General features: G+C 41.0%; 1 protein-coding gene across 3 annotated transcripts in view; it reads left to right on the forward strand.

Annotated features, from left to right (window-relative positions):
- The first annotated feature begins 302 nt into the window (after positions 1–302).
- The window catches only part of DMTF1 (cyclin D binding myb like transcription factor 1), a 31,379-nt gene continuing 18,502 nt past the window's right edge, over positions 303–13,179 (forward strand). The window contains exons 1-5 of one of the 3 annotated variants that reach the window (XM_052788979.1): positions 303–472; positions 7,344–7,460; positions 7,984–8,106; positions 9,076–9,170; positions 9,936–10,050. In XM_052788979.1, coding sequence (XP_052644939.1) covers positions 7,352–7,460; positions 7,984–8,106; positions 9,076–9,170; positions 9,936–10,050 — 442 coding nt within the window. In that variant the 5' untranslated portion in view covers positions 303–472; positions 7,344–7,351. Of the gene's footprint in view, positions 473–7,343; positions 7,461–7,983; positions 8,107–9,075; positions 9,171–9,857; positions 10,051–13,179 lie in introns of those variants that run through there. The other 2 variants (XM_052788980.1, XM_052788981.1) reach the window with 2 other exon arrangements.

Raw genomic sequence — 13,179 nt, forward strand, 5'->3', positions numbered from 1 at the left:
CGTTTACTCTCGTTTTTAAGGCTCATTTCTGATAATACGCCTTTTTTTTTTTTTTTTCTTTTTCCCCCGCTCCCCAGGTCATCAGGCAGGAGGGAAACGAAGAGCCAGGCAGGAGGGAAACGAAGAGCGAGCCCTGAGGGAAGCGAGGATGCCCAGAGGAGCCTTCCCTCCGGGCCGGCCAGCGGGGCCCTTCCCGCCTCCCCCGGCAGCGAGGACGGGCCGGGCGCCGTGCGCTTTGTGGCGCCGCCGCGGCGGCGGCCCCCGCGCCGTGCGCTTTGTGGCGCCGCGGCGGGGCGGAAGCGGCGGGCGGGCGGGCGGCGGGCCCTTCCGGCGGGCTCGCGGGTCTGCCTGCGCCTTGCCCCGCCGCTGCCTCCGCCTCCCCCCCTCGCCGCTCGCTGCCGCTCGGCGCCTCCATCCTGGTACTTGGGAGTCTCCATCCTGGTTTCTCAAGTGCCCGGACCCAAAACAGGAAGTAAGTGCGCGGGGGCCTGCGGGCTGACGGGGCCGGCAGCGGCCGGGCAGCGGCGGAGCGGCGCGGAGCAGGCTGAGGGGGGGGTGGGGGGGGGGGATCGGGAGGAGGGGGAGGCGGCCATGTCCGGCCCCACGCCTCGGCCGCCGCCGGACCGCGGGCTGAGCCGGGCCGGCAGCGGAGCGGGCTAGCGGGCTCGGCCCGCGCCGCCGCCGGGCGCCGAGAGGACGGGAAAATGGCGGCGGCCCGGGACCAAATGGCGCTGGCGGCCGGGGGGCAGCGGGGGGCCGAGGCGGGCCCTGAGGCGCGGAGCCGCCGCCTGCGGGGCGCTGCCCCCGCCTTGGGGGCAGTGCCGGGGGCTGGCGGGGCCGCTGCCTCCCGCCGGCTTTCTCCTGCGGGCCGTGGCCCGTTGTTCCCCGCCTCCCCGGGGCGCTGCAGGGCGGCGGGAGCGCTGCGCAGGAGGGACGGTGGAACGGGGCGGGGGGCGCGGCGGAATGGGGGAAAACTTGGAAATCGCCGAGCCTCGGTTCCCTTGGGAGGGCGGCGTGCGGGTTGGGTTTGGGTTTGGGGGGCTTTTTTTTTGTTTGTTTGTTTGCCGTTTCTGTTTTAAAGTGCTGTCCCCTTACCTCGATGTCTGTAATAAAAGGCCACCTGCACGAGCGCCTTTAAATCTCCCGATTTCCCCTCCCTGGGTCTGCGGTTGGGGTTTCCTAAGCTTTTGGCTTTTATCTGTTCTGTTTAATCATCTTTTTTTTTCCAGCGAGAGTTGTGATTTGAGGTTGCTTGGGGCTTTATTTTTAAGTGGAGTCTGAAATGCGTAACTCTGCCAAGATCAGGGGGTCTAAAAGCGGTACCAGGCTTTTCTGCACTAGAGTTACGCTCTCTGTTTTGCCAAAATAAAGGATTCTGGTCAGACAAGCCTTTTTTTCCTCTCCCCCACCCCTCCCCTTTTTTTTTCCCAGGTTTCTTTATTCTTGGTTGTGCACTTGGGCACAGTGAAGCGTGTTGCACTTTTACTAGCTATCTCTTTAGCTGACAGATAGTATTTGAATGTATTTATTCAGAGTTACCATTGTTCAGCCCCACCTGGCCATTGTAAGTTACGTGTTGAAGTAATCTAGAAAATGCTTTTTGTTTGCCAGCGCTGCTCTGGCCATAGATGTAAGTTGGCTTCTTGACAGCATAGTTAAAATCCCTTTGCAAAACCAGGAGGTCGAGGCTTTGCAATGAGATGGGCACATCTCATTCAAATTCTCATTTCCATCAATCCACATGAATATAATAATGGCAACAATTTCTTTCTTGTTTTCTGGACACTTACTGAAACTTTCTAGATGATGTTTTATGACTTACCGAAAAGATTGAACAGTAATTAAAACTCCATAAATAGAATGCCTAAAAATACCGATTTTTGTCTTAACCACTAAAAATTATAAAAGGTGGGTATATAAGAGACAAAGACCTCCATGTGTTTGTACTGTATTTTACATATTCTAGTAGTTCCTTATTTATGAGCGTTAATTCTGTGCTCGGAAAGCAACAGAGCTATGGCTTTGCTTATCAGTCTTAGGCCTTGTACAGTTACGATAACAATTTTTCATATTTTATTGCATGCTAAATTTCTGCCTGTTGTTTATAAAGGTGAAGAAGTTACTGGAATGCTTAGAATGAAACTGGACTTACATGAAGGAAAAAGAATATTTGTTTTAGTACATATCATACTTGTCAAGATTTTTGTCCATAGTCATAACCTTGTGCCTGAGAGCCATTTTCTATTACTGAAAAAGAAAACTTGCAACTTTCTGTGTTTTTTCTTTTGAAAGAGCTACGACTTAGCTTCCCCCCCCCCGTGTGACATTTAAGCATGCTCAGTGCTCTTTATTAAAATATCAATGGATAGGCTAGAACTCATGGAGTTCTGCCAAATTTGGATCAATGCAAATGAGAACAGTTTGTCCTATTGTGTCTCCCATATATTCTGTTTCTGTGATGGCCCACTTCTCTAAATACCACTGATGAGTGAAACGTAACTGTACCTAAAGGACTGTAATCTCATGTTGTTACAGTTTAATAAATCTTTGTATGCCTTGAACTCAGGTCTTTGGGTCCTTCTGTTTGATATTTGTCCGGTTTGGTCCCCTCTTACATCCGTTGTTGCAGCTGTTAAAGACAGTTTCTCTGTGGTGGAATTTTAAATTTGAGTGGAACCCACTTGGTGTGGAGAAAAGTGGTTTTTTGTTGAATAATAGCATAAGAGAATTGGCGCTAGCTGAACAGTAAAAACTTCTGATTATGTATTGGAAGTATTGACTTGGTATGGAATACACTAAACACGCTTCCTTAAATATGAGGTATATGAGGTCCTCTAATGACTTTGTTTCATTTGTGTTACTCTTGAATGAATGCCTTGAAATCCCAGTGCATCCCATGTGATTGTTCCAGTTAAATGCCTCAGTAGTGGAAGCCTCCCTTAATAAACTTCAATTTTTGCTTCTTACAGGGTTTACTGAAATACAATTTTACATTTTGCCCAGTGCAGAGAACACAGCCTTTAATACAATTTCATGTAGAAATTTTAAAAGATTTACAACAGTCCACAGAAGACTAGACATAACATTCAGTTAATGACTAGGCATAATGACAGAATTCTGTCTGCAAGGGTAAAAATACTATTTCTTAGAAGTGCTTAATTTTTACAGCCCACAGAATAATTGAGCCCATCTGCGTGATGAAGATGATTAAGAATTACAGGAATTTTGTATAAAAATGTTCAGGTTTTTGGTAACGTGGTATAAAATCAGCTTTGTGGGTTTTTTGTACCTAAATCTGCTGCACGTTTCCCAAATAAATAAGAACTGCTGTATTATGTGGCATTAGTGGAAAATTTATATTGGGATTCTATATTAAATGATTCTTGCAGGCAAAGTATTTTCCTATCTGTTTGGTTGCATGTTGAAACCTGTTTAAAATTGTAATGCAGCTCTTAAAAATGTGGGATTTGGTAAATGCACCCGAAAATCTAACAAGCCAAAAAGTGCTTATTAAATTTGCACTAATTTTTAAGCTGCTATCTTAGAAATTTAAGATTACGCTGTCTTCGCTGCATTTCGTAATACGCATCCACACTGTTAGTGTGTGTGCATACAACAGTGTTCCCTTCCCCCACAAGCTGACGCCCTCCTTCAGAATGTAAAATATTAGTGGTAGATTGGTATTTCTATAAAGAATGTGTTTGAATCAAGGATTAAAGAAAAGTCTTGTGTCATGCATTTAAAATTAAAGCAAGCTTTTTGTTTTAAATAGAAAGCAATGCATTTTCGAAAGTATACTTAGTGAAGTTAGAAAAAGAAGGTGATACTTCAGACGTGACGAGACTACTCATGTTGTAATTCTCACTAATTAAGGAACATTGGCTGTCATTAACTTTGTATGTAACTTTTTCAAGAGCAGACTTGTACTGGATGTGCAGGTGTCTGTATTAAACAGAATTCGCATGGCACATCCTAAAAGACCTCTGCAGTGGTACGGCATTGTTTAGCCTGGCTTCGGCTGTCATCTCATGATAAATCAAGGACATCAGGCGAGTACAGTGTCCCTGCAGCCAGTATCAAAGAAGCCTGCATCAGAGGGCGTTGTCTCCTGCAGCAGCACTGTGCTTTCTCCACTGAGCTCACCGTAAACTCCAGGTGGTCCCATCATACGTTGTATTGGATGTGTCTTCAGCATTCCTGGTAGTTTCGTCGTTATTTAAGTGTAAAGCAGTGATTTTTATAAGATCTGGAGATTGTTTTCTATTCATACAGAAGAACCACCGCAGTTATTCGAGATTTTTTTTTTTTTCTCACCTTTGGGTCACTAATTCATGTCTTTGTGTGTTAGCACTCCTGTCCTGGTGTAAATGTATTTTGAAAGAACAAGTTTCTTTATTTCCTTCAGTTTTCTTGTATTTATGTAGTCTAGTGAATAAAAAATAATGTCCAAAATATGCATTTGACTTTGACTTGACTCCTCATGTTCTTTGCAGTCAGTTTTCAGTTGAGGTCCAAGGCCATATCCATTAAACTTGATGGGAATTTTTCCAGTCAAATCAAAGATTTGGCTCTTCCTAAGTTTTTATAAAGGCTTGGTTATTATTACTTTCACTCAGAAAACTTGAGATATGCTAAATCTCAAGTATCTGACGCAGAACATGATTGTTTTTTCCGGAGAGCCTGCACTTACTGTTGGGATAAACTGTTCTTGGGAGATTGGCAAAAAGTTATAAAACCCTGCTCAGTCCAGGAGTTACATTGAGGAGTGCTGCTTAGGAAATCACAGTTCCTTGAACAATGTGTTGTGCACTTTTTTTGGTGCTTTGTAAGGAGTACCTGGGAGCTCAAGCAGACAACTGTAGATGTCTAACTTGATCAGAAGAATCGGGGCTGCTGTTAGGCGTGGAGCCTCAGCTGTTGTCTATTTAGAGTCCTGTTATAGCTCTGTATGGAAGTGACAGGGTAGCAGCTATTGACGGTAGTATAGCTTCTTCCCCACCTTTGATGGAAATGCCAGGTTTGGATGCGTGGAACCCTTCCATGTGGTATTCTTTTCTCTTCTAACATGGCAAACTGGCAAGGGAGGGAATGCAAACGGACAAACCTAATTACTCTGTGGTTTTGGTTTGGGAGCCTAATCCTATAAACTTGTTTTTTGATTCTTAGCAAATCCTGAGTAACTGACGAAAGAATGGCCCGGCTTTGCTATCTCTGTATTCAGTTTTCAGTACTCTTTCAATAAAAAGAAAGAATGGTCTTCTCCTGTGGATGGTGCTATAGCTTCCGCTGCTTCTAGATCGGCTTTAGGTGAAATACATGATTGACATAATGTGTTTTATAAAAATAAATTTCATGTCTTTCAAGCCTTTATATAGTGGTGAGAAGAAAAATAGTGCTTTCAGCTGATTGTAGAAAAATGTTACTGCTATTTGTTAAGTTATAATTCAAGAAGAATCCTCTGTGGCATTTCACGTAACTTTGGGGATTTTTGCTACAGCATTCCCTGTAGTAAAAGTTGTTCAGAAAGTACATATGAACATGAAAAAGAGAAGCTATCTATTTCTTTTGGCCCTCCAGAATTACCCAATTTGTTCACTCCCAGAAAGTTAAATGAATAACTCAAAACTGAGTTGAAGAAGTTACAGTCGGCTAATTTAGCTATAACACTTTGGATTTCTTTCTTCATGTTTTAGAGTTAATGATGCCTCCTTTGGTTCTTAAAAATCAGTACTGTAGCCATGCAGCAACATCACTTCTAGTAAAGGATAGGGCAGAAGCTGTAAAACTCAGAAGCAGATGAATCCCAAGGAAGTTACTGCCTCCTGCACTTGCATGTGGCAAGGAGGTGTTGCTGATGGTAGATATGAAAGTAAATTTGAGAACCCTCTGATGTAAAATGTCAACGGTATCTGAAATTTTTGACATGTTCAGAAGGGTAATATCACTTCATTCTAGGAATCAGTCACTACATGTGCTTAAAGATGTGCCAAATCTTCATCAAGCTTGAGAGGTGATAAGTAATTTTATTGAAAGACTGACAGTAGTTTTATCCTTCCAAGAAAACACTGCTCTTGGGAATCTTCAATACCAAAGAACATGTTTTCTGATTAAAAATTAAATCATTTCCTGCTGAAGCAATATTATTAACATTATACATGGGATTTAAAATCCAGGTTGTAAATTCCACTTGCATATGGGTATCCCTGCATGATACATGGAAGCTTTGTAATGTAATTGTGATTGATTTTTTTTTTTTAAGCTATAGTCAATGATTTTTTTAACAATGTAAGTTAAAATTGTTGATAACTGCATTTTGGCTTTAAAATAAAAGTTACAAGTAATTTTTTTTCTGCTGTTGACATATGGGAAAACACATAAAAAAGACTGAGCACTTCAAGGAGAAATAGATGATATCTTCTTTTTACAAAGCTCTGCCAAAGACTCACCAAACCCAGGTGCCTAAAACTGATGAGAACATTGCAAAGTTCCTGGATATTTTTGATGTGATCCCATTTAGCTTGTGCAGCAGAAAAGGTTATTTCTTCATATTTGATGGATTAGAACTTTTTTGTGGGGTTTTGTTTTATTTCAAGGTTAGTAATAGTGCTAGTTTACATTGAAATTCTTGCAAGCTTTGGGTTTCTTCTTAGTACTTTCATAGTGGAAATGAGATCATCAGAAGCACTTTGTTTTGCTCTAGTTCATAGACTTCAGTGTATACTGCTTCTCCTGGTTAACTTCCTGTGTAATTTTTTATACTGGTGATTGCTTGCACCCAGTTTTTCTGTTGCTCTTGTTGTTTCAATGCTAAAGAAAAAGTACTAGCTTCACATTTAGTTACATGCGTGGAAGGAGACTAAAACTTTGCAATTTAGCAATCTATAAATAGTGCAGCTATGAGTGGGATGACACTACAAAAATATTTCTCAGTCCTGGCTAGCTTTAGATTATATAATAGTAAAATTATTAAATGAGCAGTGGAACAAATATTAGTGAAAGAAAAAATAGCAGATGCGGAAAAGTAATAGCCTAGGTTTGTGTTTAAAAAAAAAAAAAAATAGTGGTAGGTTGCAAATGCTCCTGAATAGGGAGTTTAGGTACTATTTTTAATTGGAAAAGTATCTTTGAAACTACCTGATGTTACCCTGTGCGATAGAGAAGTGCGCAGGAAAAGTAAAGGCAGGTGAATGTCTTAAACCATGGAATTGTTCATGTGAAAGAACAGACGGATACTCATCATTCTCTTCGGGAGTTTGTGCTGGTTGTTTGAGATAAAGGAAGCAGCACTATGGTCAAAGTGGCAGTCTGACTGAAGAAAGGTAATCTGTATATTGCTCTTTCAGGTTTGAGTATGAGCACAGTTGAAGAAGAGTCTGACACAGTGACAGTAGAAACCGTGAACTCTGTGACACTGACTCAGGACACTGACGGGAACCTTATACTTCATTGCCCTCAAAATGGTATAGAATTGTATTGCATAGTATTTTTTTAATTCTTTTTTCATTGATCCAACCATCATACTTCCCTGCCCCCCAATTCTGTGAGCTACTTGGATTCAGCCTACTGTGCTGCAATTTGTTCTGTTTCAGTTTAAAGAAGGATTAAATGTCAAACTAGGTGTAAATCACAAAATTTTTTATGTATGTGCCCAACAAGGATATAGCTGTTCTGATTTATTTCAGTGGAAATGGGTTCTTAGAACCAAGCATGTACCCGAATTTCTGTAGACTTAAGGGGTTTGTTTGTGTGTAATGGACTGCGGATGGAATTTACAAGGAAAATCTCACAGAAAATGTGTGTTGAAGGTGGCATGTGAACTGTTATTGCCCATAACTTAGACCAAGTTCCTGGGCAGTAGTAAAGCACCAAACCAACCTATCACATTTGCCTCTCCCTTTTGTTTTGGTCCACTTTGTTAAGAGAACTTGGTCCAAAGCTCCGCTTCATTGATAGAAAGTAACCTGTGTATGTTTTTGTTGTTAGAAGCTGATGAAGTAGATTCTGAAGACAGCACTGAACCTCCTCCACACAAGAGGCTTTGCTTATCAGAGGATGATCAAAGCCTTGATGATTCCACTCCATGCATTTCTGTTGTTGCAGTTCCAAGTAAGTTGTTTTAAGTTTATGTACTCTTGTAGCAAGTGTTTCTGTTGGTAAAGGTTAAAAGTGGACTCTGGATCACAGTAGAATATTTTGCATGTTTTATTTTCAAATTTTATTAATATACTTGGGTATCATCTTTACTTCTCAGAGCCTTGGATGGTTTTGCAGCAGTTGTTATCTATACAGTACTGGCAAAATAAACCTGCCTTACAGATAGAGGACTGCAGGCACAGGTGCATTGAATAAGTTGAAGGATAAGTGAATGACTAATGAACTAGATGCTCTCCTCTTACAAAGAGCAATTAGGTTTTTCTAATGATCAAACAGTATAGTTAGTATTGCCATGTTTTGTAATACTGAGATGTATGGTCTTTTTAAGGTAGAGATTGTTGTACAAAAGGTAGGCTGCGTGCTGAATTAGTCTTAAGTGAGTTGATTGAGTATTGGATAGTTCAATATAATCTCCCAAAGGGAAGCAAAACCAGATCTAGGAAGTTAAAATACCAATTTACAATACCTAGAGTAGCTGTTTATTTGGTGGAATTTAGTAGAAACTCCTTAGAGGTAAACGCATTATCATGTTGAAGTTGAAGGAAAACTGGGGAAAAAGAATACAGCCAAAAGATTTGAACATTGTACTTTAGTAATTGGATAATACTGAAGATAGGGCTGGAAAGGAAGCATTAATACAGTGCCAGATGTTTGCACCAGATCAAACACTTTTTATTTATTTGTTTCACACAAGGTCTTAGTCACAGTCAAGCGTAAAACTGAAGGTTTCAAAACCCCTATTTAAATTTTATGAAGAGGAACAGTCAATAATCATTTTGATGATTTTACTCTGTCAACAAGTAAATACCAAATAAGGCCTCTTTAAAATTTTCAGTGCAAAGGTAACAATTTATAAAACCTGTAGCCTGCATAAAAAATGTTACAGGGGTAAGGTATGCAACTAACTTGTACATTCTGAAGTTTCAGAAAATGATCAGAGCTTTGAGGTGACCATGACTGCTACCACTGAGGTAGCTGAAGATGAGATTAATGAAGGAACTGTTACTCAGATTCAGGTACAGTAAAACTTCAAATTTGACCTTTTTGATGTACTTTTTTTTTTTTAAATTGAAATGAAAAAGGAAACAAATAGCAGAAGGGGCTTATTAAATTAATAAGATTATTTTTAGCATTAAACTAATGTATTTGAGCACAGATCTTGTTTGTAAAGTGTTGTTCTGTAGAAGTGCAATTGAATCATTTTATATATGAAAGAGGTTATTTGTAGCGTAACTTACTGCCCAAAGAGCAATACAGTAAACAGTAATAGATGTAACCCCCCACTGATAATTACTTGCTCTGTGGTGATCTGCATAGAAGACAAGTTTATCTGTTATTTCTGTCATTCTTTGATTATGAATTCAGCTTTATAACAGGCCTAAATATGCTTTGTCTTGTCACCAGTCCTAACAGTTACATACAGTTTTCCTTGTGGGTGTACCATGTTTAAAAGGTCTCAATTGGAGATGCTGAACATAGTCATCTTTCCACCAAAGCCAGTGATACTCTTCATATTCACTCTACATTAAACAGGATGAGGAATGTTATCTAATTAATTCTCATATCATATATATGTTAAGATGCTAAATCTTACTCAGGTGTTTTAAGAAAGGTGAATATACTTTTAATGCCATATCTAAAAAGTGTCACTTTCTGAGCAGTCAGCAAGGTAACTAGATGTGCTGGTTTCATTTTCCTTCAAGTTATGCCTCCGTGTTAAATGCAAGGTGCTAGAACGAACTGAAGATCTTACTGGATGATTTCATATTGGTCTTTTCAAGATTCTTCAGAATGAACAGCTGGATGAAATCTCCCCAATGGGCAATGAAGAAGTGTCAGCTGTTAGTCAAGCCTGGTTCACAACCAAAGAGGATAAGGATTCTCTAACAAATAAAGGTAGGATATTTCAAATGCAATTCTCCCATGCTGTAAAAAGGTGTAAGCTATTCCAAATGTTTCAGAACGTTTCACAGGTTGCATGAAGCAATCTCTGGTCTGGCTTTTTTAGTGAAGATATTTGAGAAGACTGATTCTAAAAAAGCTGAGAGATCTAATGCATTAAGTCTTCACTGGCCCTCTTACACTTTGTATGCAAGAAGAAAGTTGGAACTCCAGATAAACTTGGAGAGGAAGAGGGGCCATGCTTGCAGTGGTGACAGTGATTCTAGTGGCTGTTGTAGAGAACTGCTGTAGATAATGTGTGTCAGCACAGATGGGGCAGACAGTTGCATTTGCTCTGTTTGCACTTCTACCTGGTTAGGAGATGGGAAGCTGCAGTCAGAGGGGGGTACACCAGGAAAAAAATTAATCTGTGCTCAGGTTAATACATCTTCCTCCAAGCAGGACTTACTGGTCTGGCTACTATGTTGGGATTCATCTTAAACAGTTTCTGGAATGGAGTTGCTTCAGAAGTAGAGGGATCATGCAGACCCGGATCTACTGAAATAATCACCGCTACTCCTAAAACTACCAATCCATTGGCATTCCTCCTTTTCAAAACGTATCTGCGTAATCATGTAGTAGCTGCTGAACTTTAGAGCTTTATTTCTGCCCCCTCCCCAGGGAAGTGCCTTTCTAAACCTAGAGAAACAATTTAGCATCAAATGAAGACATGTTGTCTCTCCAGTTTCCTCAGTCTCTCTACTATTTTTCTTACCCTGACTTTACGTCTTTCTAGGGAAAAAAAAAAATTAAATCTTTTTCAGTTAGTCCAGAGCAACTCCCTTTTTTACTAGAGAACTTTAGGAAAGAAAGTAATGGTTTTCTCTCACAGAAGCAAATGATCTCTTACCCAGTGAGTTCTACTCCAGAGAGCTGAGTATACTGCTGAGTCAGTGAAAAAATGTGGGTGAGGCGTGTAGAACCTGGGTGTTGGATATGGAAAATTCAGAGAAAGGGAGCTGAGCAACTATGTCAATGACCACTCGGTGGTCCCAACTGTGCACTAACAGTTGCTTCTAACAGCCAGTAAGTAATTTCTCCCCATTTTCTCTGTCATTATTTATTAGATTTATAGGGCTTCAAAGCTCTTCAGTATTCAGTCCAATGAGTGGGGCAGGGATGGGATAGCAAAGAGATTCCTTTGCATCACGGCACTGAAGGCAGCTGGATAGAAATAGTGAGAAATCATGTTGCTACAGTTCCTGTGCTCTAGGGTGAGAGGAAGCACAGAGGTTATGATCTTTTCAGGAGTGTCGTGGTTTAACCCCAGCCAGCAACTAAACACCACGCAGCCGCTCACTCACTCCCCCCCCACCCAGTGGGATGGGGGAGAAAATCGGGAAAAGAAGCAAAACCCGTGGGTTGAGATAAGAACGGTTTAATAGAACAGAAAAGAAGAAACTAATAATGATAATGATAACACTAATAAAATGACAACAGCAATAATGAAAGGATTGGAATGTACAAATGATGCGCAGTGCAATTGCTCACCACCCGCCGACCGACACCCAGCCAGTCCCAGAGCGGCGAATCCCTGCCCCCACTTCCCCGTTTCTGTACTGGATGGGACGTCACACGGTATGGAATACCCCGTTGGCCAGTTTGGGTCAGGTGCCCTGGCTGTGTCCTGTGCCAACTTCTTGTGCCCCTCCAGCTTTCTCGCTGGCTGGGCATGAGAAGCTGAAAAATCCTTGACTTGAGTCTAAACACTACTGAGCAACAACTGAAGACATCAGTGTTATCAACATTCTTCACATACTGAACTCAAAACATAGCACCGTACCAGCTACTAGGAAGACAGTTAACTCTATCCCAGCTGAAACCAGGACAAGTAGCCAGTGGTAAAGGACTTGGGTTGGGACCAGCACATTCTCAGCTGTGACTGGAGGAGTATGTACTGGTGATTTGGCAGAGAGATAAATGACTGTTTTCATGTGACTTGGTGGCCTCATGTTTGATGTGTGTCTTGTTAAATATATTAGAAACTTATTGCATTTGTAGCTGTCTCAGAGGCGTATCAACTGAGCATATATCACAAGTGGCATTTACAGTTGTGAATGAATGAGGGCACTAAATCTGGTGATTCTAATTAAGAGATTAATAATTTGAGGAAGATATTTCCAGTGAAATATGCCAAGAAAAATATTTGAGAATCCATACTAGCTGAACTTTTCTTGGGGTCTCCATGTTTTGTTACAGAGAGCAGCTGTGGAGGAATAACTATATGCATCTCCTTTTACAGTAGCTAAGAATTCGATGTGTGTTGCCTGACAGTCTCCACCTGATAATGCTTTCTTTCATGACCTGTGGGCAGGTTATAATAATCTTGGCACTGAATATGCAAACATGTGAAGTGCAAAATATACTTCCTTTCCTAAAAGAGTTGGGTATTAAAGGTTATTGCCAGTAAAGAGTAGCAGTGTCCCTTTAAGTCAGTTCAGATGCTTGGATAGAGGTGTGAATCACAGCTACAGTAGTAGATTGTTGGTATGTCTCTGTAGCTTTGGAAGAAGAGATTGAAGCCATCAGGCACAAGGGAAGAGTTTTCTCTCATCAGTTCCAATGGAGTTAGTAATAATGCCTGTACTTTTCATTATAATTGGATTTGAGTAAACAGTCTCTTTGGTGTGTTCTGCCTCAGCTCTGGTAATTAGCAGGCTGAGAAGGAAGTACCCTGATTTTTCTGAGCAGAGATGGGCAGATAGCCAGCACACACCAGTATGTAAACTGGGTCACCAGCATAATCTTAATTATAAGCAATTGTTAATATTAAGTATGGTATGAGCATGAGGGGAAAAAAGAGGAATATATATATATAAATTTAGGGTAGGAACGTTTTAATGTTTTATTGATAGACCTCAGGTTTGAAATTTTCTCTCTAAATAAAGTTGATTGGGTTTGCTTTTAAAGCTTAGCTGGCATTGTAGTTACTAAGGGCATAGATGGAGACAAAACATAATGTTTGTTTCTATTGGTTTACCACTTTTATTTGGGAGTAAAACACTCGCCATCAGTCTTGACTGTGACCACTGGGCATTATTCTCAATGCAAAAGAAGGAGAGAGATAGAGACCAGCTTGTTAAA

Source organism: Harpia harpyja, chromosome 6, assembly GCF_026419915.1.
Source record: "Harpia harpyja isolate bHarHar1 chromosome 6, bHarHar1 primary haplotype, whole genome shotgun sequence".
Taxonomy (NCBI): domain Eukaryota; kingdom Metazoa; phylum Chordata; class Aves; order Accipitriformes; family Accipitridae; genus Harpia; species Harpia harpyja.